The sequence below is a fragment of the Hippoglossus hippoglossus genome, chromosome 20 (genome assembly GCF_009819705.1).
Source record: "Hippoglossus hippoglossus isolate fHipHip1 chromosome 20, fHipHip1.pri, whole genome shotgun sequence".
NCBI lineage: Eukaryota > Metazoa > Chordata > Actinopteri > Pleuronectiformes > Pleuronectidae > Hippoglossus > Hippoglossus hippoglossus.
The window spans coordinates 12,883,787-12,907,945 of NC_047170.1; the positions used below are offsets into that span (position 1 = coordinate 12,883,787).

Below are 24,159 nucleotides of genomic sequence, written 5' to 3' on the forward strand. Positions count from 1 at the left end.
GTGTTCTCGTATGACTTCATTCAGCAGCCAGTGAAAACTAAAGCTTTGGATTGAGTTCAAGCGACACAGACTAAAAATAAACACACTCACAAGGACCTAACATTGATAATAATCAGTTGTAATGGCATGTTCTATATATATATGCATTAAACCGATGTTGTTGTGTAATGGTTCGTGGTATTCTGGCACCTCAAGGGTGGTTTTGATTTATTCAGGGTGTTGCCCCATGTCTCGTACAGACCTGCCATTTACAGTGTGACGCGTGTTCATGCCTCGTCCCTTTACCTTGTGACAGCACACACTTCATGTTGGGACTATCATCACTCCAGATCACGCCATGTTTGTGTTTGTTCCTGTAATACGTGAGGTCTTTACAGGATGTAGGCCTGATGACAGCAGCTGAAACCACAGATTCGTAACAGACATATGAGGGAATGGCTTGTTATTTCAAGCCCAGAAATATGTGCTAAATAAACAAAATCACAGTTGAACAGAGAGGGTGTTAGTTATCTTGACAATTCCCACCTCTTGTGAACACCAAACCGGTGACCTGGTGTCACTGATCAGAAAACCTTGAAAGTGCAGAATAGTGTTTGTGCATTGGTCCTCTTCATTGTGACTGTCATATCTGAGGGTCGAGACAGATCCCTCTTTGTGATTATCAGCGTCGGCCAGCCTCTTCTGTCCCATGAACTCTGGTGCTGGGGCAAGTCTTGCGGAAAAACTGCTTTCTTCTGACGATACCACGAGGAGCCACAAAGCCCAGCACAACAATCGCCTCTTTGAGAATCCCACTGAAGCACCACATGAGCCGATCCCCACAGTCAGGTTTTTTGGAATCTTGACCTCCTAAATCAAAACTTTTGACAATGATGTTTCCTATCCGCCTGAGGCCTCAGGCAAATGCTTTGGTTGGGTTCTATGATGCTTTGAAAATTATTTGCATGACAGAGTATTGTGAAACCAGCTCGGCTCACCTGACCTTAGTATCTGTTGGTACGTCTGCACTACTGCGCTATTCTATTCTAACTAGATGAGTTAATGGAAGGTTCCAAAGGTAATAGTGACAATGCCACACCTTGTATGACGGCACAGAATGCGGGTGTGATTGTTTAATAAACATGTTGCATCTGTTCTCCTGGTTGTCTGGCTCACGTAGAACGTGTCAGCTGAATGTCAAAGCTGAATGGGAAATTAATTAAAAGTTTTAGAACTGGTGATCTATTACTGCACCTTCAATAAAGAATTTGTCAGACAAATTAATGATTGTTTACTAAACTGATTTTGGTTTAGTCCAGAGACAATATTCTCTCCTCTTACTTAAATGAAAGACACGTGTTAGGTATGATTTTCTGATGACTATGAATACAAAATAAATAAATACATTGTCAACTTGTCCCTGTCTTGTACTGATTATGGTCTGTAATGTGGCCTTTAAGTTGCATCAGAAAGTGTATTGTGTAATATTTATGGATTAAACTAAATTGCCTCCATCATTTTCCTCAAGATTACTCAATAACTATTGCGTAATATTTAAATTCATGAAGATTTATATATATATATGTTTAGCTTCAGTCAATTTTAAGGGGAATATGTACTTGATATATTTGGCCTATTTATTGCAAATATAAGATCAGAATAATCTCTCAAATAAAATAAGCCCTCATCCCCACCGAAACAAAAAATAAATGAAATAAACAGTGTTAAGACAAAAACGTATAATGTACGGTTTACTGTTAGGTATTTTAATGTCTGTCTGTTTTGAATATATTTGAAAGAATGAAAAAACTAATAAAATTACGTAAAATAAGTTAGTTGCGATTTATGCAATTTCTTTCTCGCCTGTAGGGGGAACCCTCGCCCCATGTGTGCCTGTCGCTATGGCAACCCCCTGTACACAAAGATGGCTGACAGGCAACAGGCAGGAGGAACTCAGGTACCTGAAGTTGTAGCTGCGTCTTTTAATAATTTATTGCGTCTTGTTAACGCGCCATATTCTAGACGTTAACTTTACGAGCTCATAGCTTCACTTCTTGCGCGTCCACCCTGCGAACGCTGAGTCGTGAAGCTAGTGACAGTTAGCTTCAGCTTTTAGCCTCAATGACAGCTTGCTGTGGAAGAACCGGGGAGACGACAGGTGACTCGACAGGTGACCCGTGTGTGAGCAGCCATAGAGCCGCTTCAGGAGGATAACAGGTACGGTAAACACTGACCCTTTTCACTCTTAACTTCATGCTAACAGCTGGTAACATGAAGCTTCCCCCCCGGAACGCACCGCCTGTCCCTCATCCAGCCGAGTGGTGAAGAGGGGACGTGGGAGGAAAGGGATGAGGGGACAAAGGTACCCGGAATGTGCTGATGTCAGTTTACAGTAAAGGCTCATTGTTTGCTGGGGTATTAACATAGTGGGTCACATTAAAAAATCATGTATGGGTTATAGTTGATGAAACACAATGAGCGAGGGTCAGAAGATTAAAACACAAGTGCCCTTTGCCTCAGTGCAGACAACTGTTGTCCACTATCAACAACAGGGACAGCTGGGGGACTACTTGTCCTTTTGTTTTGTGAGTGTGTCGTAACTTATAATTGTAATTTGAATATCTAACTGTCCTTCTTTGTGAAATATATGATTGAGATTAAGTTAACCGCACATATGGATGAGTTGATTTTTGCTGTAGGTGTTTAATATCAGTTTGTTGTTGGTTTATATGTTGTGTCATGGCTGTGTTTTCACTTATACCTCTAATCCACACAGCGTACATGGGTGTGGGTATTATGGGTCAACAGGAAGACTCAGTGGTTATGCAGGTTGGCTGCAGGCAGATGCAGGCTTTAATAATGTTTCAGGCCTTTTATTCCAGCATTCGTTTTCGAACACAAGGTCAATTTGGAAAATGTAGAAATAGTTGCTGTGCGGTTTTGAAGGGTTTTGTGCCGGCAGCTTGTCACCGTGCTCGCCGCTTCCTGTGAGACAGCCAAATTGCTCATGTGTTGCTGTGTCTGTGCTCTTCCTGTCTTAAAGCTCAACTGATGACCCCGTACAAGTCTTCCTGGCAAATCCTTCGGTGGTGCTTTTTACTGACTACAGTGTGGGACATGTTTACGAGGTGTGTCTCAGTGACCGTACACAACACAGGTTCAGTTTCAAGACGGCTGATCAGCATCTTTTACTGTGACACGATGCACAGTAACACTCTCTGTCCTGTCCTGCCTTAGACAACACTGGAGCTGAAAAACTTGACTTCCTCAGGCCGTCATATCCGAGTCATCCCACCTACCACTCCTTACTTCTCTATTGGCCTGGGTGAGTGCTTCCTTATTGCTCTGTATGGATAATACAGCCTTCTGGGGCCCTCCCCTTTGTGAGGAAGTCATCAAATATATCAAGAATCAGTGATGGTATCAAAAAGGAATGTCAGAGTTTTCACCATAGACTGTAAATATAGATGGACAATGATTCTCCACTTCCTCCAGTCCAAAAAAAAGCTGAAGTATCCTCGATATCGGTGCCGCCATCTTGCGCTTTTGACGACTTGACAGAAACAATCTTTGAGAAAGATATATTTAACATCGATCTCTAACTCTCACAAATCAGTGAGTGTCATCTTACAACATGGAGACTAAAACGACCTCGTTTTAGAGTTTTCGTCACACGGTGTGACCGTGGAGTAGGTGTAAAATTTTGATGAGTCGCCATCAAAACACGAGGTTGTTGTATCTCGGACATACATGGTCCAATCTACTCCAAACTAGACAGGTTTGACAATAATCCTGGCCTGATGACATCTACACAGAAATCATTACTTAAAATCACAGCGCCCCCTGGTGGCAACAGGAAAACAAGGAGGAGTACATCAAAGTGTAAGACGTTTTTTGCACATCTTACACTTTGATGTACTCCTCCTCGTCCATTGACCGCAACCATGTCAACCTTTGTCATAAAGGCCTCAAGACATTGATAATGAAGTCATATGGAAACTATGAGTTTTCGTCAAACACCATGTCAGTGGCGTGGCGTCGAGTTTCAACGAGTCGCCATGACACACGAAAATGCTGTAACTTCAGTTCATGTCCCTTTAACTACATGTGTGTAACAACAGCTTTCAAGTATGTTCAGTTGGTTTCTCTTGCACAATTTTACTTGGCGCATGTTGTCATTGTACAAAATGAACATTTCTTTCATCATCTGCAGTTCTTATCTGCTTTTATCTTTATTCTCTTTTGCCCTCAGTTCTGCAAGGTACAGCGGAAAATTGATCAGCTGTTGGTCATTCATCTCCTGTGCCATTATGGTCTTTTCCTCAATCTACTGCACTGTTGAGTTTAGTTGTTCAGGTAATCACTCTGAATATGTTAAGCTGAAAGAATAACACTTGTTATTTGCCCACCCAGGCTTTATATAAAAGAACACTTCAAAGGATTCATTAAGCAAATAATTCCTTGTTGTCAGTTTGTTTTAATGTCAGTGTCAGTGGTAAGATTACTTTGATGTCTTAGACTGTTGCAAAGGTGGAATATCTATACAATCTGAAGAGAAACAAGTGTTTTTGACCTGAACAGACATACAGTGTATGTAGATAGTGATAGCACCACCTAATGTCAAAAGAAAGTAAGCAGCATCAGGTCCCGAGATCGCAAATACTCAGGACCATACAGTGCTGCTTCGCAGCCTTAGTAATTTATTGTATCTTGTTAACGCATTATATTTCAGACGTTAACTTTACGAGCTCATAGCTTCACTTCTTGCGCGTCCACCCTGCGAACACTAAGTCATTAAGCTAGTGACAGTTAGCTTAAGCCTTGGCCTCGATGGCAGCTGCTGTGGAAGAACCGGAGACGAGACAACACTCAACAGTTGTCACAGGTTTGAGGAACCATAGACCCGCCTCAGGAGAATCACAGGTACGATGAACAGTGGCCTTTTCACTCTTAACTTCATGCTAACAGCTGCTAACATGAAGCTACTTCATTATTGGAATTTCAGGATATTTCCCATATATTGGCAAACACTTTCAAAGACCTTTACACGCAAGACATCTTTGGGACAGACTCTTTGAATGACCTCATCAAGAAAGACAGTGGTTGGAGCAGCTCCCATGACAAATATGTGGAGGAGCTGCAGCAGGTGACCTCACACTGTCATTACAACCATAATATTCAGAGTCAATGGATAAATGATTATTATAGTTTTATGTGTTTTTTTAAATCACACAGCAGGCTAATTCTGAATACAGCCGCTGTATACAAGAGGCAGACATGTTGGAGAGTCACATAATTCACGCCAGAAATCAAGCTATAGCCATAGAAAGCCAGGCCTACAAGAGAATAAATCCAGGGGACGTTTGTGATCAAGAGGGCATCTTTACAGGTCAGACGTTATGATTTTAGTAATTGATGTATTATATTTCTGCACAGTTATCTTGTTTATTATTGATTACAAAGATAAATATACTCGGTCAATTCTTTATTTCAGTCAAATCAGCCTTTTCCTGGTGTGTAGACAGTGATCTCCTCGAAAGGCACAACCTGATTTCCCCCCGGGACTACTTACCCACACAAACACCACGGGTCGGACCACCACCACCAGGTACCTGACCCTCTCTTTTGGACCCATCTTAAATTATTAATGACTCGTGCTTTTTCACCTCAGTGTTTCTCTCATCCTGTTTCTTGTCAGTAAAATTGAATCCTGCCAAGCCCACCATCGCCTACACCATGCACTTGTCCAAGGAGCCACAGGACGATGGTTATACACTCATTCCCAGTCCAGAAAAGACTGTGTTGAATGATTCAGACCTCAGCCTGACGTTTGAGTCCAGCTTAGAAACACCAAAGAGCGAGAATACTCCCAGTGAGGTGAGGAGTCAGCAGTCAATCAGTCAGAGCTGAAAAGAGTAATACTTCAATACTTCAAGCACTAATAATTTATGAATATATACTGAGATTTTTCTCTAAAAGTGATTTACAAAAAAAAAAGAAGAATACATTGAAATAGAGAAATAAACAAAAAAGGATTAAACAATTGGAGGATACATCAAGGGCATTAGAGGATGTAAAAATTACATTATCAATAGGATTTCCTCTGAGTTCTGAGAATTCACGCAACAGAAAACTCTGATCTGGCAAGCCCGAGTTCCTCTGGGAAGGAGGGAGCTGTATTTACATTACAAAGCATCATTCAATTATGTTCACAACATTCTGTGTGTTTCAGAAGCCGAATCAGTCCAAACCCAGCCCGAAGTGGAAGCCAAGCGCGAAAGAGAAGGCGGAGGTGAGGGATGAGCTCAAGAGGCTGAAAGATCGACACAGCTTCCTTCGAAATCCTCACTTCCTTCCCCCGAACGCTCAGCAGGGCGGCATGTCCCTCATCCAGCCCAGTAGCAGAGTGGTGAAGAGGGAGCGTGGGAGTAAAGGGATGAGGGAACAAAGGTACCCAGAATGTGCTGATGATGATATCAGTTTACAGTAAATGCTCATTGTTTTGTTACAAGGCCAGGTATTTACATAGTGGGCCACATTAAAATCATGTATGGGTTATAGTTGATGAAATACAATGAACGTAGGTCAGACGATAAAAACACAAGTGCCCTTTGACCGTGCAGACAACTGTCCACCTCATATTTTGCTTGTGTATACAAACGCTGTTGTTCACTACCAACAACAGGGACAGCTGGGGGACCACTTGTCCTTTGTATTGTGAGTGTGTGGTAACTCTGAAACTGTCATTTGACTGTTCATATGCCGGATGAGTTGGTTTTTACTGTAGGTGTTTAATATCAGTTTGTTGTTGGTTTATATGTGTTTTCATTTATACCTCAAATGCACACAGTGGTTTCATGCCTCAGTGGTTATGCAGGTTGGCTGCAGGCAGATGCAGGCTTTGATAATGTTTCAGTCCTTTTATTCCAGCAATTCGTTCGAACACAAGGTCAATTTGGAAAATGTAGAAATAGTTGCTCTGCGGTTTTGAAGGGTTTTGTGCCGGCAGCTTGTCACCGTGCTCGCCGCTTCCTGTGAGACAGCCAAAATGCTCATGTGTTGCTGTGTCTGTGCTCTTCCTGTCTTAAAGCTCAACTGATGACCCCGTACAAGTCTTCCTGGCAAATCCTTCGGTGGTGCTTTTTACTGACTACAGTGTGGGACATGTTTACGAGGTGTGTCTCAGTGACCGTACACAACACAGGTTCAGTTTCAAGACGGCTGATCAGCATCTTTTACTGTGACACGATGCACAGTAACACTCTCTGTCCTGTCCTGCCTTAGACAACACTGGAGCTGAAAAACTTGACTTCCTCAAGCCGTCATATCCGAGTCAACCCACCTACCACTCCTTACTTCTCTATTGGCCTGGGTGAGTGCTTCCTTATTGCTCTGTATGGATAATACAGCCTTCTGGGGCCCTCCTCTTTCTGAGGAAGTCATCAAATATATCAAGAATCAGTGATGGTATCAAAAAGGAATGTCAGACATGCAGCTAAACATTTTGGGCGTTATTGTTGCTGGTGTAATCCCATACATGTAAACACTAGCACCACCTGCTGTAACAAACACAGATGACAGGAAGATAAATTGCAAAGTGAATGTAGAGTTGCACTGATTCATTGCAAGGAAAGAGAGATTTTCACGTATGTTTTGACAGGGCGATTCCCTGGTGAGGGTGGTGTTGTTGCCCCCGGGATGAGCTGTAAGTACACGGTGCAGTTCGCTCCAGACTCCCTGGCAGACTATGAGGACTTCATATTGGTGGAGAGCCATGTGGAGACCCTGCTGGTGGTGCCCATCGCCGCCAAGCGACCCCCTCCAATACTCACCTGTAGGTCTCATTACTATCTGCCAACCTAACCTGTTACAGTATGTTTGTTCATTAGTATACTTTCTTTTGCCATAGATTGTTGATATATTTTCCCCTTATTATCATGCAGTACCAAGAATTCTGGACTGTGGCTACTGTCTGATTGGTGGAGTGAAATTTGTTGAGTTTCTGTGCCGGAACATTGGTCTCAGCGCTGGGACGTTCTGCGTCATTCCAAAGGACCAGTGGCCAGCCTCAAACCTCAGGGTAGAAATCTGACTCATAATAACTGTTTCGGAAGCTTTTATTGTGAAAAGTAGAATTCTCGTGTGTTTGACAGGTTCTCACTTTTCTTTTCATTTAGGCTGTGGCCAGAAAATACTTTTGTGAGCAGCCACCCTTTGCAATCAGCCCGTCTCTTTTTGTGCTGCAGCCTGGAGAGGCCACAGTAGTGGAGGTGAGAGGAGGAACTGTAAAATGTATCTGCAATAATTCCCAAACATGGTCAATTTTACTGGAATCAAATTTCATATAGTATCAGCTCTATCCATTTAGATTTTACGTATACTTGAGATACAGTGGGACCAGTTTGAGTATACTTCCCACTTTTGAGACACAAATTTCACTTCTTAGCAGCTCTCAGTGTGTTTCAGATTTGTGCAGCATCATATACAGTATGTGTGTGTTTGCAGGTGGTTTTCTTCCCTATCACTGCTGACAAGTGCTGTCAGGTTTTCACAGTCGTCTGTGACAACTGCCAGGTGAAAGACATCTCCATCGAAGGTGAATCTCTTCGGAGTTTCTAAGAGCTGTAGCGATGATTTAAAACTCCTCCATTGTCAGGTTAAGTAGGATATAAATTGTGTTTGTTTTCCAGGTGAAGGGCAGATGATCGCTCTCGAGCTTGTGTCCGTGTCTGGGGAGAAGGAGCGTCTCGTAATCGGGGAAGTGCACGACCTCACTGCAGAGCACTTCGTCCGTTTCAGCTCATGCAACCCTCACTCCGTGCAGCATAAAAAAATCATCGTTAGGAACAATGTGTAAGCTTCACACCTTCATATATCATGAAATAGCTCAAAGAGTATTGTATTTTTTTTAATTTTTCAATTGTAATGCCTCTCCTCAACAAATAAACACATCTGTGCCCTTTTAGGCCACAGTAGCAATCATATAGTTGAAGTGTCCTTGAATAAGAAGCTAAATACTAAGTAACTGTCACTGACCCTGTGTAAAAAGGGATTTTCTCATCTCTCTCTCTCTCTCTCCCTCTCTCTCGGGATGAAGCCACGTGGAGCTGCCTTTCCACTGGCAGATCATGAAGCCCAACCTCCACCCTCTGCTTCCAGGGGAAACCCCTCTGCCTTCCCATATCCAGTTCCAACTGGCCACAGATGATGCTTTCAGTGTCAGCCCTCTCACAGGCCTTCTGGCCCCCTGCCAGGACCAAGAGTTCCTGTTTACGTTCTGTCCCAAAGAGGTAGAAAAGACATATAAACCGTTACAGAATCAAGAGAATCAGAGGACTTTTATGTCACAAGTAATGCTGAGCGAATGGATTTTATGTAACCTTTTTTCTGTCATATATATTTATTTAAATCCTTGTGTTTTCTTCAGTTGAAGGACTACCACAGTGTCTGTCACTTGGTCTTGAGAGATGTCCCACAGCTGCCACCACAGCCCTGTGAAAATAGGTAAAGTTCTTTACATGTGCAGTGGTAGAAGTCAGTGTCCTGTGATTTTCATTATGTAACAACAAAAAGGGCACTCAGTAGAGCACATATATGAACACATCCTGGATCTGCTCCTTTCTCTGCATCAGTGTCGCAGTTTAATGGAATCTCTTTTAGCTTTCTTGTGATGTTCTTTACAGCAGACTTACTTTTCTTCTATCTATGCGTGGGTTTGTGTCTCTGTGTGTGTGTGTGTGTGTGGGGGAAATCTAGTATCCTCCAGCCTGTGCGCACTGGCTCCAAGGTGAACGATGTCATCGTCATGGAGATAGAGGTCAAGGGGTCAACGGAGCCGTACCAGGTCCTGCTGGATCCCTACGCTGTCGTGATCCCTGGAGAGATTTTTATTTGCACCACCACCCAGAGGCCGTTTAAGGTTGTTCAAATCACGGTCACATGTTTGATTTCTGTATCTATTCTCTGGTAAAACTGTGATGGATAATGTTTTCAATGTATTGTGTGTTTCAGTTGTGGAACCACAGCAAGACCTTCATCTGTTTTCAGTGGGAAAGGTTGAACAGTAGCAGCCACATAATAGAAGTAGAGCCCTCTACTGGCCGAATAGGTGTGTCACTTGATACAATGTAATATGATAGATTAATATTCCCTTCCCATGCACATTGTAATCTGTAAACAACATTTCATATTGTTTGATTTATTCTTTTATCGACGGATTTGTGTACAGAGCAGAACGAGTGCTTTGATTTGGATTTAATTGTGACTGGAGGGAAACCGGAGAGGGTCGTGACCAGTCTGGTTTGCCACATAGAGCACCGACATGAGCCAATCACACTGCCTGTGGAAGTCTCCTTCAAGGTAAGAGTAAACCTGAACACCTTCATCAAATGACTGTACTTCAGGTTTCACAATAAGAGTTTGTTCGTCTGTGAACTCTGACCTCTCTATGCTCATCATTTGATTTTGGATAGGGTCCCACAGTGACCGTGGGTGTGCCCAGTGTGGACTTTGGGCTCATGAAGCTCGGGGAGCAGACGCAGACCAGCCTCCTCCTCACCAACACCTCCCAGCTTGAGGCCTCCTGGACCATCGGGGGAAGTCAACATGACCAGCAAGACGCACAGGTACAATCAGCACAGGCACAATTCCAAAGTGTTCTTGGGCAAGACACTAAACTCCAAATTGCCTCTGGTTCTTAGATGTTAGTGGAGCCATGCAGAGGTGTGCTGCCCCCCCTGGCCTCTTGCAGTGTGGACGTGCTCTTCAGGCCACGTTTCTGTCAGCAGTTTGAAACAGAGTTAGAGCTGGAGGTGGAAAATGGAACCGGATGGTGAGGATGCACAATTAAAACTTTCAGATCTCCTCCTTTAGATTTATCGTAAGGAACCCGTAGATGTTTCATTACCTGACCAATGTATTTCGAAGCAGCTTGAAGAATTTGTGCTGGGGGGATGCAGCCTTCGTCAACAACGTTGCAGAGCATTAATGATGTTATTACTCAGTGGCAGTGATCTGTTGTTAACAAGTTACACCACCTGTGTGTTGCAGTCACCTGTCAGTGCGAGCAGATGTGCAGTCTCCTCAGGTGTGTCTGTTAAACTGTGAGCTGCTCCTCTCTGAGCTCTACGTTGGAGTTCCTGCCAAGGCCGCTGTCACTCTTTTCAACCAGACCCTGCTGCCTGCACACTTTCAATGGATGGTATGCTGCACCACTTTTTGATTGATTTTATCACCACATACAATATGAAGAATAGTAATAATAACTTATTTGTATTTAACAATTTAACTATTTGTGTAGCACTTATCTAAACAAGGTGCTTCATAAAATCCATGGCAAAAAAATGAATGAATAAAAATAAAAGTTATTCAATTCAATTTTAAGTGCCGAATCATAACATTCTAAGGTAGGGACCTTAAACTTTATAGAGAAACCCAACAGTTCCCACAATGAGCAAGCACTTTGTCAAGAGAAGAAACCCTCCCTCATTAACTGGAAAAAACCTCAGATACTGTTTTGGGAGTAGAAAACTACATATTTTATCTGCTAATGATTTCTAAGATGTTGTTATCAAACCCTCATAAAAAGAAATGTAATGGAGGCTTGCTATTTTACTGTTAAACCATAAACTGTATTATAAATAACTATAAATATTATCTGTCGATAACTGCTTGTCATTTTCTCCACCAGGCTCAGCTGCAGGGTAAACAGGCTTCACTGTGTTCAGCCTCTTTTGACCCCTCCTCTGGTTCTCTGGGTCCTAATGCCAGCGTAGAGGTCACAGTGACTTTTACCTCTCACACAGACGTAAGTACCAGTTGCAGAGCACAAGCTGTCACCACAACCGAAGCTTTAACACCAAAGAGAGAGAAGGCTGCGGTGTTTGCTCTGCTGTCACAGACTGTTATTCTCAGTGTTTTGATATGTGGTGTTTTATCCTCCCGCAGCTGGAGCTGACTGAGATGGCTGCTCTCTGTGAGGTCCAGGGGATGAACTCTTATCTTGTTCTTGGCATCTCGGCTTCCAATATCAAGGAACTCAGCGTGACGTACTCGCTGCCAAGTGTCGGGTAGTTACATTTTCTTAAAACCTTCCAGCCAACCATCCAACAGCTGAAGCAGCTTCGTGTATTAAGTGTTTAGCAAGTCAAACGCACAGACTGATTCATTAGCACTCAAAATATGATCCCTGGTCTTTGCTTTCAGCTCTAACCCAGATGATAAAAGCCCCTCGTCGATACTCGACTTCGGAGGTGATGTTGTTTGTAAGAGACCTGTCACGAAGCAGTTGCTGATGACCAATCAAACTGCCATCCCCGCTCCTTTCACCATAGAGCCTGAGTATTTCAGCTGCCATGCCTCCAAGCCAAATAACCAGCAAGAGAAAAGGTAAGGCAGGTAACTCTCTGACATAAATAATGCATCAAAGTGTGACTGTGCTGTCGATGTGACACAGGCTGCATCTTAATTGCAGATTTGCATATGTTAAGAAGCCGCTTCACTCCATTCAAGCAAAAATCATGGAGGAAAAAGCACATGAGGGTATGATTTCACTTTTTACTCTTATTGTTTCTGAATACTTTGAGAATTAAGCAGTAAGGAGTTACGATTATTTGTTTTTATTTGCCCATCGTCAGAGTTTGTGAGCAGCCTGCTGGCTCATGGAAAAGGTGCAGCGTTCTTTGTGTTGCCGAACACAGGCACGCTGGGACCGTTTGAGACCCAGACTGTGGAAGTGACAGCCTACACGGACATGTGGGGAGAATACAGAGACAATCTCATATGCAAAGTATGATGAGTTCTTAGTAGTTGTCACATATGTATTCTCGAATTTTGATGTGCGCTGGTAAACAATGTTAAAATCGTATTTTCCTCCTGCAGGTGGGGGACCTTGAGACCACGCTCATTCAAATACAAATGACAGTGACTGGATGTCCACTCTACTTCCAGATTACAGGCCCGCTACCAGACGACCAAAACCAAGGGCCAATCATACAGTCCGTACCACTGTCTCCTTATTGAGCATATTTGACGACAACTTTAAATCATTTTAGCAACGTAAAATATCTTTAATCTTTTGCTTCGTCAGGTTTGGAATGCATGTATCTGGAGGGGACACAGTCTCCCGCTCTCTTCGCATCAACAATCCCACCATGTATAGTAAGTATAATAATAATAATATATAAAACATCCTGGGTAAGAGGAAATCCCCATATATCCTGTCATTTGGGTTAACAGCAGTAATCCATCCATTATCTATACCACTTATCCTCTGAGGGTGACAGGGGGGCTGCAGATAAACTGCAATCATAGTAATAATATTTAGAAGATTCTCAAAAATATTGATTTATTCTTAAACTGATTCGGTTTATTCAAGAAGATTTTAACATTTCCTGTTTTTGGAGATATGTGTTACATTTTCACATAAAATAGTTTTTTCGTATTTGCTTTTAGCAGACAGAATAAATTGATCAATAGAAGAATAAGAAAATGATTTAGCAACTTCAAAATGTCATTGTGTGTTGCCAGTTGAAGTCGTTTTTCTTCACTGGTAAACAATTTTCTTCTGTCAGTGTATAAAGCTTGTGTATTTTACTACCTTAGCTTTTGGGCTTAATAAAGTTATCTAATCTAAATCCTTATTTTCTGTCAGACATTCGCATGGACTGGGAGACGTACAACATCGATCAGAACGACCATCAACTGGTGGACGTTGTGGTGAAGTGCGGACACGCCTTCCCAATCAAAGACGCTGACGGCAATGAGGTGTTGAGTGGAGCCTTAAGACTTTCTGATGGAAACGTTCAAACAGGCCGGGAAAGGATTCGCACTCCAGGCTCTGATGGAACGAGCTCCTCCCTCCAGAGCCAGACTGTGAGCACATTTAAGACCTCACAGCTAACAAGATTTTTACGATTTGACCTCTGGGAAATTGTTATTGCTACAATACCAGTAAGAAGTGTGCTTTATTCTTTTACTGGCTCAAATTCTCTGATTGATTTCAGGACACGGAGGAGGAGGAGATGAGTGATGGCTGTGACGAAAATGAAGCCTGTTTTTATCCCTTTCCTGCAAAAGAAAACCTCTTCTCTGTCCACATCCGCCCTCACATGGGCAACCTCTCAGATTATCCCTACTGCATCACGCCTCAGCAAATCGTATGTTTGTAAGATTATGGCGACATATATTTATTTTACCCCTGAAGCAGAACAATAACAGTATTTTTCCTCTTGTGGTGCATTCAAAGGTGATTCCAGCAAAGGGCAGCAGCACAATCCACGTATCTTTCACTCCTTTGACTCTTTCTGGTTCTGCTTGTGAGTCAAGATGTGTGGGCTTAGCTCTGGGTTTCATGAGTCTAGACTCAAAGGTAACATGCTTGATACAAACGCTTTACGGAAATAAAACCTGGAAAAAGCAAAAGGAAGGAGACTGATGCACCCAAACTCTTTTATTGTGTTGTGTGTGTGTGTGTCCACAGACGGCTACCTGTGTCCTGGGTAAAGTTGAAAGAGCTCAGGGTTTGGATTTGGAGCCTCTCAGGATGGATCTTCTAGCAGCCGTTAATCCCGCAGTGTGAGCAATTACTAGCACAATATTTATGTTCCCCAAACCCCAGATGCATCCCACTCAATTTATGCTCCCTAAATAAAAAATCAGCTGAGCTTAGGCAAAAAAGCAGCTCAGAGGTGGTCCGATTAAGTTGCATATCTTCCTCTCGGCTCCCTGTGGCTGCAGGCTGGTGGTGGAGATGGAGAAAGACGACGGGGTGCTGCAGTTTCATGCCTCGACAGGTGATTTACAGAGGGCACTATCGGAGAGAGAGGTCAGTCTGAGAAATCTACAACAATCATTAACTGTGCTCTGACACTCGAGGTTCACACATGAGGTATTAGTCCCAGGGGGTGTTCAGTATTTCTGATTTCTGCATTGATTTGTCCCACAGCTGATAGTGCAGGAATTTGATATCACAAAGAGCCTCCATCTGAAAAACCCCTTGGAGACGCCGCTTCACTTCAGGCTGGAAACTCAGCCTCCGTTCACAGTGCTCAGACCACAGCCTCGAGTGAGGACCAGCAGCTCCAGCAACTCGCCGACTGGTGACAGTGGTTCTCTGGTGCTGCAACCACAAAACAACATGCAGGTGCGATGAGGGAAATTAACAGAGGTGCTCATGGCCTGAGTAGAATACAGATGTAGTAGCACAGAGGAGTTTTGTGATGTCTTGTCTGTGGATTTTAGGTGAAAGTGGCGTTCCACTGCTCTCGGTGTCTTCTGGACCATGTGGACCAGGCAGATGAGGACGTCCCTCCTGGGGTGACGTTGATCCACGATGCCAATGGGCCGAGGAAGCTGAGGTTCCAGCAAAACCTCCTGATTCACTACAGCAACAACAGCCTGCAGGTCAAACATTGTAGTGAATCTGAAGAGAATTGGGATAAAATGGGATTAAACTTTATTGATCACATGCCAAGGAAATTCACATGTTACAGCAGCTGATAGTCAAAATGAGGTAGACAAGAGAGCAAGTGAAAGTAGAAATAGAATAAAAAATAGGCAATACAAATAAAAAGATGGCTGTGTTCGTATCAGGGGATATTTTGGCTTTATTTCTGGATAGTGGGAGGAAGTGGACACACTTCGTCCATCTTTACTTAAAGCCCTTCATATAAAGATAGGTATAATTTTACAATAATATACTTATATATACACGTATTGAATAATATAATTGGTTTATGTCATTGAAAGCAAAAATATTGTGTAATTTATGTTGTGTTTGATATGAAAAACAGTGCTACATTACAACATGCTGATGTTAAAGAGTCTGACAACAGTTTAAATTAATAATACTGTTTATTCATTTGTAGATAATTGTATAATATTTCCTCTCTGCTCTGATCAGACCGTCCCTCTCTGTGCATTTCTGGATCTTTCTGCTCTGCGTCTGTCCACCCAGAGCATCAACTTTGGGTTCTGCTACGTGGGCCAGATGCAGACAAGGGAAATAAACCTCCACTGTTGTGGAGCTCACACATATTGGAAATCAGTTCTAGGTAAGCACCGAACAATAAGCTTCTACATTGGCTCTGGGGTTTGTTTGAGCCCAGCAAGCGATATAGCGTTTAAAAGACGTGTTTCACACCCAGCGTATAACTAAAGCCCAATTAAGGCCTGGCTATCAATTAGATGGCTATTGAACAAAAGAGAGAGACACCCATAAGAATGACTGTAGGATTCACTTTTTACTGAAATCTGGTAACAAATTCTATTGATACCAACTGCCACAGAGGGAATTGTCTAAGTTTGTCTAATTGGATGTCCTAGCAGAAATATGCAATGATTTTACACATACTTTGGAATTTAAGATATTACACATACTGTATTTGGCCTCATTAGTTTTTGTAGCAGTAGGAAGGTGACTGACACTTATTCATATTCACCATAACCAGTGAAGTACTAGAACACCACTCAATAGAGCGCTTACCTCCGCCAACGCCCAACTGTCCCTTTAAATTCAATCACGTAGCACCAGATTACACACAGTCATTGTTATCAGTTCCCTAAATGGGCCTGATTTTTTCATTCTGTTATTTTTGTGTAATCTTGCTGGGAAACGAACCAATAAACTCATGGACGGGGGGAAAACATAACCTTTTAATGGAGGTAATAATAAGAGAGTTTCAACTTTAAACAGTTGCCCTGTGTTATTGATGATTCTATAATAATGATATTGCCAAGAAACGTATATCTAGGATGTAACACAAACATTCTGATCTTTTAACCTATTTGTTATAACCTACATGTGAAGTCTGTGAGTTTCACTGAATGTGTGTGTCTGTGTGTAGAGTCAGATGAGGAGGACCTGTGTGTGTTCAGTGTGACACCAGACTTTGGGCTCCTCAGGTCCAAGGAATATGTCAGCAGCTGCAGACAGTGTCTCCAGATCAGCTTCACTCCCAGGTAACAAACAAACACTGTTACATTACTATGTTTACACAGTGATCATCCCAGAATACAAGATGTCTTCTCTTTATGGTCTGTTGTAGTGAGGACAGAGAGTTCAGAGCCACGGTGCTGATCCGGTCTCCTCTGGTGAAGACCCCCCTCACGCTGCAGCTCCAGGGCACGGGGTCATTTGATGAAGCATACTCGTCAAACTAGATGTTCCTGTCACACAATCACCACCTGCTGCATAACCTGTTCTTCTGATATCAATAAATTTATTGTCGTTTTGTAAAAAAAGTAAAAGAAAATGTGAGTCTCCATCACTTGATTTTACGTGAGTTATTTTCATGATCAGTAAATGATTGTTACCGTTCGTCTATCCAGATGATGGGAATATATAGGCAGAACTTAAAATGCAGAGACTTAATATACAGTCAGTGTACAGGACAAGAGCTGGACTGAATTGCTGTGACTAAAATTTGTATCTTTACGCATCACAAGACACTTAATCACCTGCTATTTAACATATATGTATATAGAGAGAACATGTTAACTAAGAGTAAATAATGACGGAATAATAAACTCTGCATCATAGATGTGTAATGACATTTTTTTGACATAGTCGATATTTAAATAACCATCAAATATATTTCATTAAGTGACGTTTCAAATCTGGATTTCTAGTCTTCCGCTTCCATCCAGAAATCGAAGTCATCTCCAGCTCGTATTCCAGTCCCGGTATCACATCACATGGACGCCATGTGATGTGCCCTAGAGACAGTTTTCAGAGCAGGACACTACAGGAGATGAAGTGTGTTTAATCATTGATGCAGCGAGGGATTTTATTGGAGCGTTTTCATCAAATGAGCCTTGTATTTTTCCAAGAACTGAGCTGCTGTTCCTGTAACTGTTAACAAAAACCCCCTCTGCCTCTGCCATCACCTGACAGGCAGTGGAGAGGACGACCCTGAGCTATGGCCCCTCTTCTCCCAGTGGAGAATCCCAGGTTTGCCCACAGTTCGACAGGAAATCCATCATTTACTGTTAAAACTAAATTTTTCAGTTTTTCCTGCAGAGCTCACCTGACTGCCAAATGCTTCATCGATTTCCAACAAGTCAATACCACAGTTTACAGTGAAGAGAGAATTGATTTTTCCAAAAGCTCCTTTGGGCAAAGATGAAAAAGAAAAAGCATGTGATGTAGAACAGACCCTCAGGATGGAGGATTGACAAAAAAAAGCCTCAATTGCAGATGTGCATCAAACCAGCACCTGTCAACATGACTGAATCCATATTCTTTATTATTACAGTTAAAATGGCTGAAATGTGACTCTACACCTTCTTTTGTCATTTCATGTCTGTAATCTATGAATATGCTTAAATGGCCCCGACCCTGTTGCTGATCGGTGCCTTTGTTGTTGACGTGAAGTTTTTATTTTCAGTCATTTAGACGAATATCACGATAAAACAATGATGGAAGTGCAGAAAAAAATGACAAAACTCATTGCTCTTATTGTGAAGAGCAGTTTGATTGGTTTGACAGCAAAGACATCCTGCTCTTCTGAGATGATGGTGCAATAACCACAAGACACACACACACACACACACACACACACACACACACACACACACACACACACACACACACACACACACACACACACACACACGTTGCCTGTGATGCTCCTCTCCAGTTCAGCAGTACAGACATCTACAAGCTAGTGAATCCACAGAAGGATGCAAATGTCCAATTGATATTCATTGCACTCAATACGTCTTACACAGAGCAAGGGCATGTGTGATCACAGTAAAACCGAGCAGTGTGGAGTCATCTGCAGAGAGGCCTGCTGGGACCAAGGTCAGCAGAGCGTTTGTTAGTCTGACAGTCGGGTCTGATGCGCTGAGAAGAGGAGACAGGACCGTCTGAGACTTTGTTATTAGTGCACAATATTTACAATTTTGGTTCATTGACCGTCTCCCTTCTCTGACTTATGATACTGTTGCACTTTGTGGTGCCGGTTGATTTAACACAACATAATCCTGGGGTGACTGGGGCCTCCAGATGTTACAGATGTGTAACCCCCAGGCAAGGCCCAAGTTTCTACTGACTCCTTGGCCCTGTGAATAGATTAAATGTTCTCAGTGCTCGTTTTGATTTGGTACTGATCCGTTTGGCTTTTTCCCTGCTACCTTTTCATAAGAGCCATGAACCAAGAGGAGCTCCTGTCTGTCGACTACTGTGCACTAATGAGAACTGATCATCAGGCGCTGCACACACAGCAGCTGGACACAAAATGCTAAATGAATGTGTTTGAGCAGAACTTGTGACTTATAACAGCTGAGGGAGTTTCAAAAGGTGATAATACGGCGTCTGCCAGCGCTGATACTGTCTCCGCACTCTTGAAGTTATTGAAGTCTGCCACTCGTCAGTGGTGATGGAACTTCACAAAGCATTGAACTGCAGACGGGTTCATCACTTTGTTTGGGGTCCCCTGGAAACATTTCCGTTAGCAGCACGTTTCTGTATTTGCACGTGTAGTGACTTTTTGCAGCGCACATGTCATCAAATTGATAAAGTTGTTTTCTTAATTTGCATGTGTTTTTTCCTATTTGCATGTGTTGAGCTCTCTATCGCCATCGTATGAATGTGTCTAAAAAATTATAATAAAATTAATCTCTGAGGCCCAAAAGCTAAATTTGCTTATTGATTCCTTTTCTAAAACACTGTTGTTCAGAAATTAATACATAAATGAATTATTATTATTCATCATTTTTCTCCTAGCTTGAATAAACAGGCTCAGATTGCTGCACTTGCTCCGTGTGCCCACGCGGGGGCGCTGCTCGCTCCGCTGTGGACGCCGCTGCCTTGGTAACGCGTCACTACTTCCTGGATCTCACGTTGCCGCTGACATCAGAGCAGCGAGAACCAGCTCCTGTGTCAGTGTGAGAGGAGACGAGGGAGCAGGAGGAAGAGGAAGAAGAAGAAGACGAAGAAACTTTCCTCTCGAACACATCCACCGTTCGCAGTTTGTTCTCCCGCGAAACAAACGCGCAGCTGTGGATTACTTGCACCTCGTGGAGCAGAAGCTTTGATCCCTTGATGTCAGGCTGCGTTTGTAATCCCTGCGCTTCAGTTTCCGGATAAACCAGCTCAGTGTTGTTTGGGGGAAGATTTTTTTTTTTTTTTTAACATTTTTTTGTTGCTCTGCATCTGTTGGGATTCTTTTCCTCTTCCAGCCTGTTTCCTCTGTGACAATCAAACTAACATTGCAGCCACAGCAACATGGAGTCACACAGATAACAAGGTAAAACAAAAAAAAACAACACGTCTGGATTGTTTTTTGTTTCTTCATTTGTTTTGTGCCAACACTGCTTTTCTATTTCCTGACTGAAATACCAGCACATTAAAGTGCACGTGCATCTAGTATTGCTTCACTAGTGTGTAGTTTAAATTGTAGTTTTGTCGTTGTGTGTTTACTTTGACTGGAGAAGCTTTCTCTCAAGTGGAAAGTTGGACCAAATAGATTTTCTTCATATGATCGGATTCATAATAAACCTTCAGGCACATCACCGCCTGTTTTAGTCCTCAGGAGATACAGAGATTTTCTTAATAAATCTGTATTTAATTGCTAGAATAAAGGTTTGCACAGGGTTTTAAGTGGTTATTTAAGGTATGATATGATAAGATAAGATAAGTTAATTCTTTATTAGTCCCACATCAGGGTTGTTTGCCATGTTACACCAGCAAAGAGGACAATCAAAATAGAGACATCAGTAAAAGTGATAAATGCATAAACACAGGAAATGTCAAATATAAATAATATACACAAACAGAATAAACCCAGTGTGAGCAGATTATATATTTTGTAGCAGGATAATAGATGGTGAAGTATCGCACAGTAAAGTGAAGTTGAACCTATTTCCACTGCAAAAGTCTCCTTTCACTGGGAAATGGCTTAAATCTGGAGGTGTGAGGAGTGATTTCTGGAAAGTCACTGTCATCCTGCTCCTATGGACTCATTCATCCTCCCTGTGTTGTGTTCTCTCTCCCTGCTGTCAGTCCTCCAGACCTCTGTGATTCACTGTGGTCACTCGAAGCAGCGTTCTCCCTAGAACGAAACGATCCCCCATCCGCTCGTGTCCTGAAAAGTCCCTCTCGTGGCTCTTTCTGCTCCCTGTCCTTCTCCCTCCGAGTCCAGGTTAACGGCCTCCATGGTGGAGAAGTGATGAGGATGGCGGCGAGCTTCATCCGTCGCTCAGCTCATATTCCACCGTGATGGCACACCTCTGAGACCGTCCCGCCAAATTAGATTTTAATGAGGCCAACCTGTTCATCAATTCGAATCAATATGAACGGCACTCGCAGGAGTCTGAGCAGCGGACTGACGGATGAGTTTATCAGCACGTTGGCACGGCCCCGGTAGGCTCTGAAATAGCCCTAAAGTGAGAATCAAACTGTCAAGTGGAAACCGCCTACAGATATGGTTGGTGTGCCGCAAGCAAAACAGTCCATTTGGCTGATAACGGGACTGGATCCCACAGTAGAAGTGGCAGCCAGAGACAGAAGCAATGGCTTCCTAATTGTGTTTTAATGGGACTATTTAAAAAAAAAAAAAAAAAAAAAAAGAGGGTCCCTGAAGGTTTCTTGCCTGACTTTCTGTTTCAGAGGTCAACTTGGTACGAGGTGTATGCTGTCGGTCATTTGATAAAAAAGGTTTGGAGAAGTGATTCACAGCCTGTGTTGACATTTCTTGAAAGGGCCGTTTGAAAGTGTGTCAGAGTTTGCTCACGCGGGTCATATCCCTCAGCCGCTCGCTTCTGAGAGACTTCATACATTAACTCTCCTTTAACGTCCCGCTGTCGACTTTACGCCGTAAGCCCTCGCGAGTGTCTTCATCAGAACGAACGCGACCCTCCTCTCCCTCACGCTGCCCTCTCTCAGCGAGGAGTGTGAAGTGTGAGGCTATCTTTGCTGATTTCACAGAAGCCTGACCACTTGCCAGACGCCCACTGACAGGGCTGGGGGTTAAAGGTCACTGTGACTCAGAGACTGACTGATTATCTTCCCTCAAAGACATGTTTTAGATGTTGCTTGGTTACAGTGAAAACAAAATAAATGTGTCTTTAAGTTTGAGAAATACTTTCGTAACTAGCATGACAGTATTTTTATATGCTGAAAGAGATACTATTGATTGCATTTTGGGTACTGTGGGGGATTTTTGTTTTAGTGTACTTGGAACTAAAAGTGATTACATCTAACTCTCTGCTGCTTTTGATTTTGATCAAGAGAAATACTAAATGGATAAACTCCACGCAGAAAGAGCCCAGGATTTGAACTGAGAACCTTCTGGCTGTGTGGTGACAGTGCTAACAAAACAAACTTTAAAAGTTTTTTATGAATATAATTAGTTTACCAATGTGATCTAAGCCAATACAATAATGCTCTAACGTGAGTTCAGACCACCGTGATTTCCTCCAGTGTTCCTTGAGACGGCTGTAGAACTTTGTTGGGTCCAAAAGGGAGTCGCAATCATTTCGCTGGATATAACAAATAAAGACCCACTCCTGTCAAAACCAAAGTATTACAAGTAATCTTCTCTAGTCCTCTGCAGTGGTGTTGAGTTGAGGTGAAGAGATAGCTAGTGCCCGGGACAAAAGCATTTATGGGCTGTAGTTTGCTACAGTTTGCAGGAGCGCAGTGGGACACACAGTAATGGAAGATAAGTGGGAACGACCCCCCTGACTGTACTTAAAGCCGCCTGCCTGACCAAACTGGGCAAGGAAGAGCTCGTGGGAAGCAAAACTGAGGTATCCATCGTAACAGAGTTTCAGAGGAGCTCTGCCGTGATGGAAGAACCAGGGAGGAAGACAAATATCCCTGCAGCACTCCATCCAACAGGCGGGCCTGTGTAAAGGATTGGCTAGAGGGACTTTGGTTAAAGACTTGATAAAGCCTCGCAGACATTGCCAGATCACACCGATCGCCTTGAGCATAGGAAATCAAGTGTAACTCATTGGCCAAATTGCCAAACACTTTATCTGACTGTGGCTACCTGGATTACACCACATCTGTAGCAAAGCAAGGTGGTTGCAGCATCATGGAGACAGGTCGGGACACAGAGAAAAACAAACTGGCAAAAAACTGATTGAAAATTGCTTTCAGAGAATACGCCACTTCAGAGTTGGAACGAGGATCCACCTCTCAGTCATAGAAATTGCTGCAGAGGCTTGAAGATGCCTCTCTGATTGGGTTTGAGTGGCCCAGGCAAACCCAGTGCTTCCTGAACAGTGTGACAGAGATTGAGCTCATGTGCAGGGAATAAAGTTTGGCAGTGCTCAAACACAGGTGTGCCAAGATGGCTCTGGCGCACCCAAGATGACGCAAAACACTTACCCTATGACGTAGTCGTTTCTGTGTGGTGCTGGATAAACGACCTCTAATAAAAATTTCAGCTTTGTCTTAATTATGTACTTTTTAAAGGCTAAAAGTAGAAAATACAACTTTGGTGAAGTAAAATTAAGCTTGCAGAAGAACAAAATGAGAAAGGGAAAGGGGTCTGATTCCTCTACGAGTGGCCTCTCTTTATGTGTGGAAGTCCAGTAAGGTCCGACCCCCTCCTCCTACTCTCCAGAAACCAGGCGGAAGCTGCCTGATTGAGCTTTGTCTGCACGGCTTGTCTGACTGCGAGGACAATGCCTCCAGCAGCAGCAGCAGAGCCAGAGGCTGCAAGGACAGCCGGATAGACAACACACTGCAGGCAGACTAGGTCATACAATAACACTGAGGACAAGTTTGTGTACGTAAAAATACCACAACTGGTCAGACGTCTTTGTTTTCAATGTCTACCAGAGCACATGCACTCAAATATGAATATATGAATGAAATATTGACGCCTGCGTGCAGTTGAGAATGAAATCGATAGGTTTGACTTTTGTCGTAAAAAAACTTTAAGATATTTCATCATCTCGCTCGCTCAACCTTCGAAAGCAGAGATTCTCTCGGTGGATATACAGCTCGGTGGTGAAGCAGAAATACTTTCTTGCCCCTTCCTGAACCACAGCTGTTTGACATTCTGCCTCGTGAAATTGGTCTAAGTCTATGAGCTGTCTCCGCATGGCTGCATTTGGGTGGAGGAACACAATGAATGAATGTGCTTGTAATGACGTGTCACCGCATAATGGAAAAGACAGCTTACTCCACAGATTGTGCTGAGATTCCTCTCGAGGGGAGAATTC

The 24,159-nt window shown here is 42.9% G+C and overlaps 2 protein-coding genes across 5 annotated transcripts in view; both read left to right on the forward strand.

Annotated features, from left to right (window-relative positions):
• The first annotated feature begins 1,923 nt into the window (after nucleotides 1–1,923).
• On the forward strand, nucleotides 1,924–17,236 carry dlec1 (DLEC1 cilia and flagella associated protein). Of its 4 annotated transcripts, none has more exons than XM_034572849.1 (41): nucleotides 1,924–2,196; nucleotides 3,023–3,107; nucleotides 3,217–3,304; nucleotides 4,712–4,902; nucleotides 4,985–5,125; nucleotides 5,215–5,368; nucleotides 5,474–5,587; nucleotides 5,678–5,856; nucleotides 6,212–6,429; nucleotides 7,070–7,154; nucleotides 7,264–7,351; nucleotides 7,640–7,813; nucleotides 7,923–8,059; nucleotides 8,157–8,249; nucleotides 8,485–8,575; nucleotides 8,670–8,832; nucleotides 9,077–9,269; nucleotides 9,407–9,483; nucleotides 9,736–9,898; nucleotides 9,991–10,087; nucleotides 10,208–10,338; nucleotides 10,452–10,604; nucleotides 10,680–10,810; nucleotides 11,029–11,179; nucleotides 11,669–11,785; nucleotides 11,926–12,047; nucleotides 12,184–12,366; nucleotides 12,452–12,519; nucleotides 12,615–12,766; nucleotides 12,859–12,974; nucleotides 13,067–13,137; nucleotides 13,631–13,851; nucleotides 13,983–14,135; nucleotides 14,225–14,347; nucleotides 14,459–14,553; nucleotides 14,716–14,803; nucleotides 14,924–15,121; nucleotides 15,220–15,381; nucleotides 15,881–16,031; nucleotides 16,824–16,938; nucleotides 17,025–17,236. In XM_034572849.1, exons 4-41 carry the CDS (start codon nucleotides 4,810–4,812, stop codon nucleotides 17,137–17,139), a joined length of 5,076 nt encoding a protein of 1,691 aa, XP_034428740.1. In that variant the 5' UTR covers nucleotides 1,924–2,196; nucleotides 3,023–3,107; nucleotides 3,217–3,304; nucleotides 4,712–4,809; the 3' UTR covers nucleotides 17,140–17,236. The 4 variants fall into 4 exon arrangements, with proteins under 4 accessions (XP_034428740.1, XP_034428743.1, XP_034428742.1 ...); XM_034572852.1 differs by having other exon boundaries at nucleotides 5,501–5,587; XM_034572851.1 differs by having other exon boundaries at nucleotides 5,218–5,368.
• Nucleotides 17,237–19,836: 2,600 nt separating this feature from the next.
• The window catches only part of map3k22 (mitogen-activated protein kinase kinase kinase 22), a 39,868-nt gene continuing 35,545 nt past the window's right edge, over nucleotides 19,837–24,159 (forward strand). The window contains 1 exon segment of the mRNA XM_034572187.1: nucleotides 19,837–20,228. The gene's annotated coding sequence lies outside the window, so the exon portion shown is untranslated.

Coding starts and splice junctions, on each gene's coding strand:
- dlec1 (XM_034572849.1), top strand. CDS start 4,810: ATGGCAGCTGCTGTGGAAGAACCGGAGACGAGACAACACTCAACAGTT. Junction 12,767..12,858: donor GAGACAATCTCATATGCAAA/GTATGATGAGTT, acceptor TTCCTCCTGCAG/GTGGGGGACCTTGAGACCAC. Junction 14,348..14,458: donor TCATGAGTCTAGACTCAAAG/GTAACATGCTTG, acceptor GTGTGTCCACAG/ACGGCTACCTGTGTCCTGGG.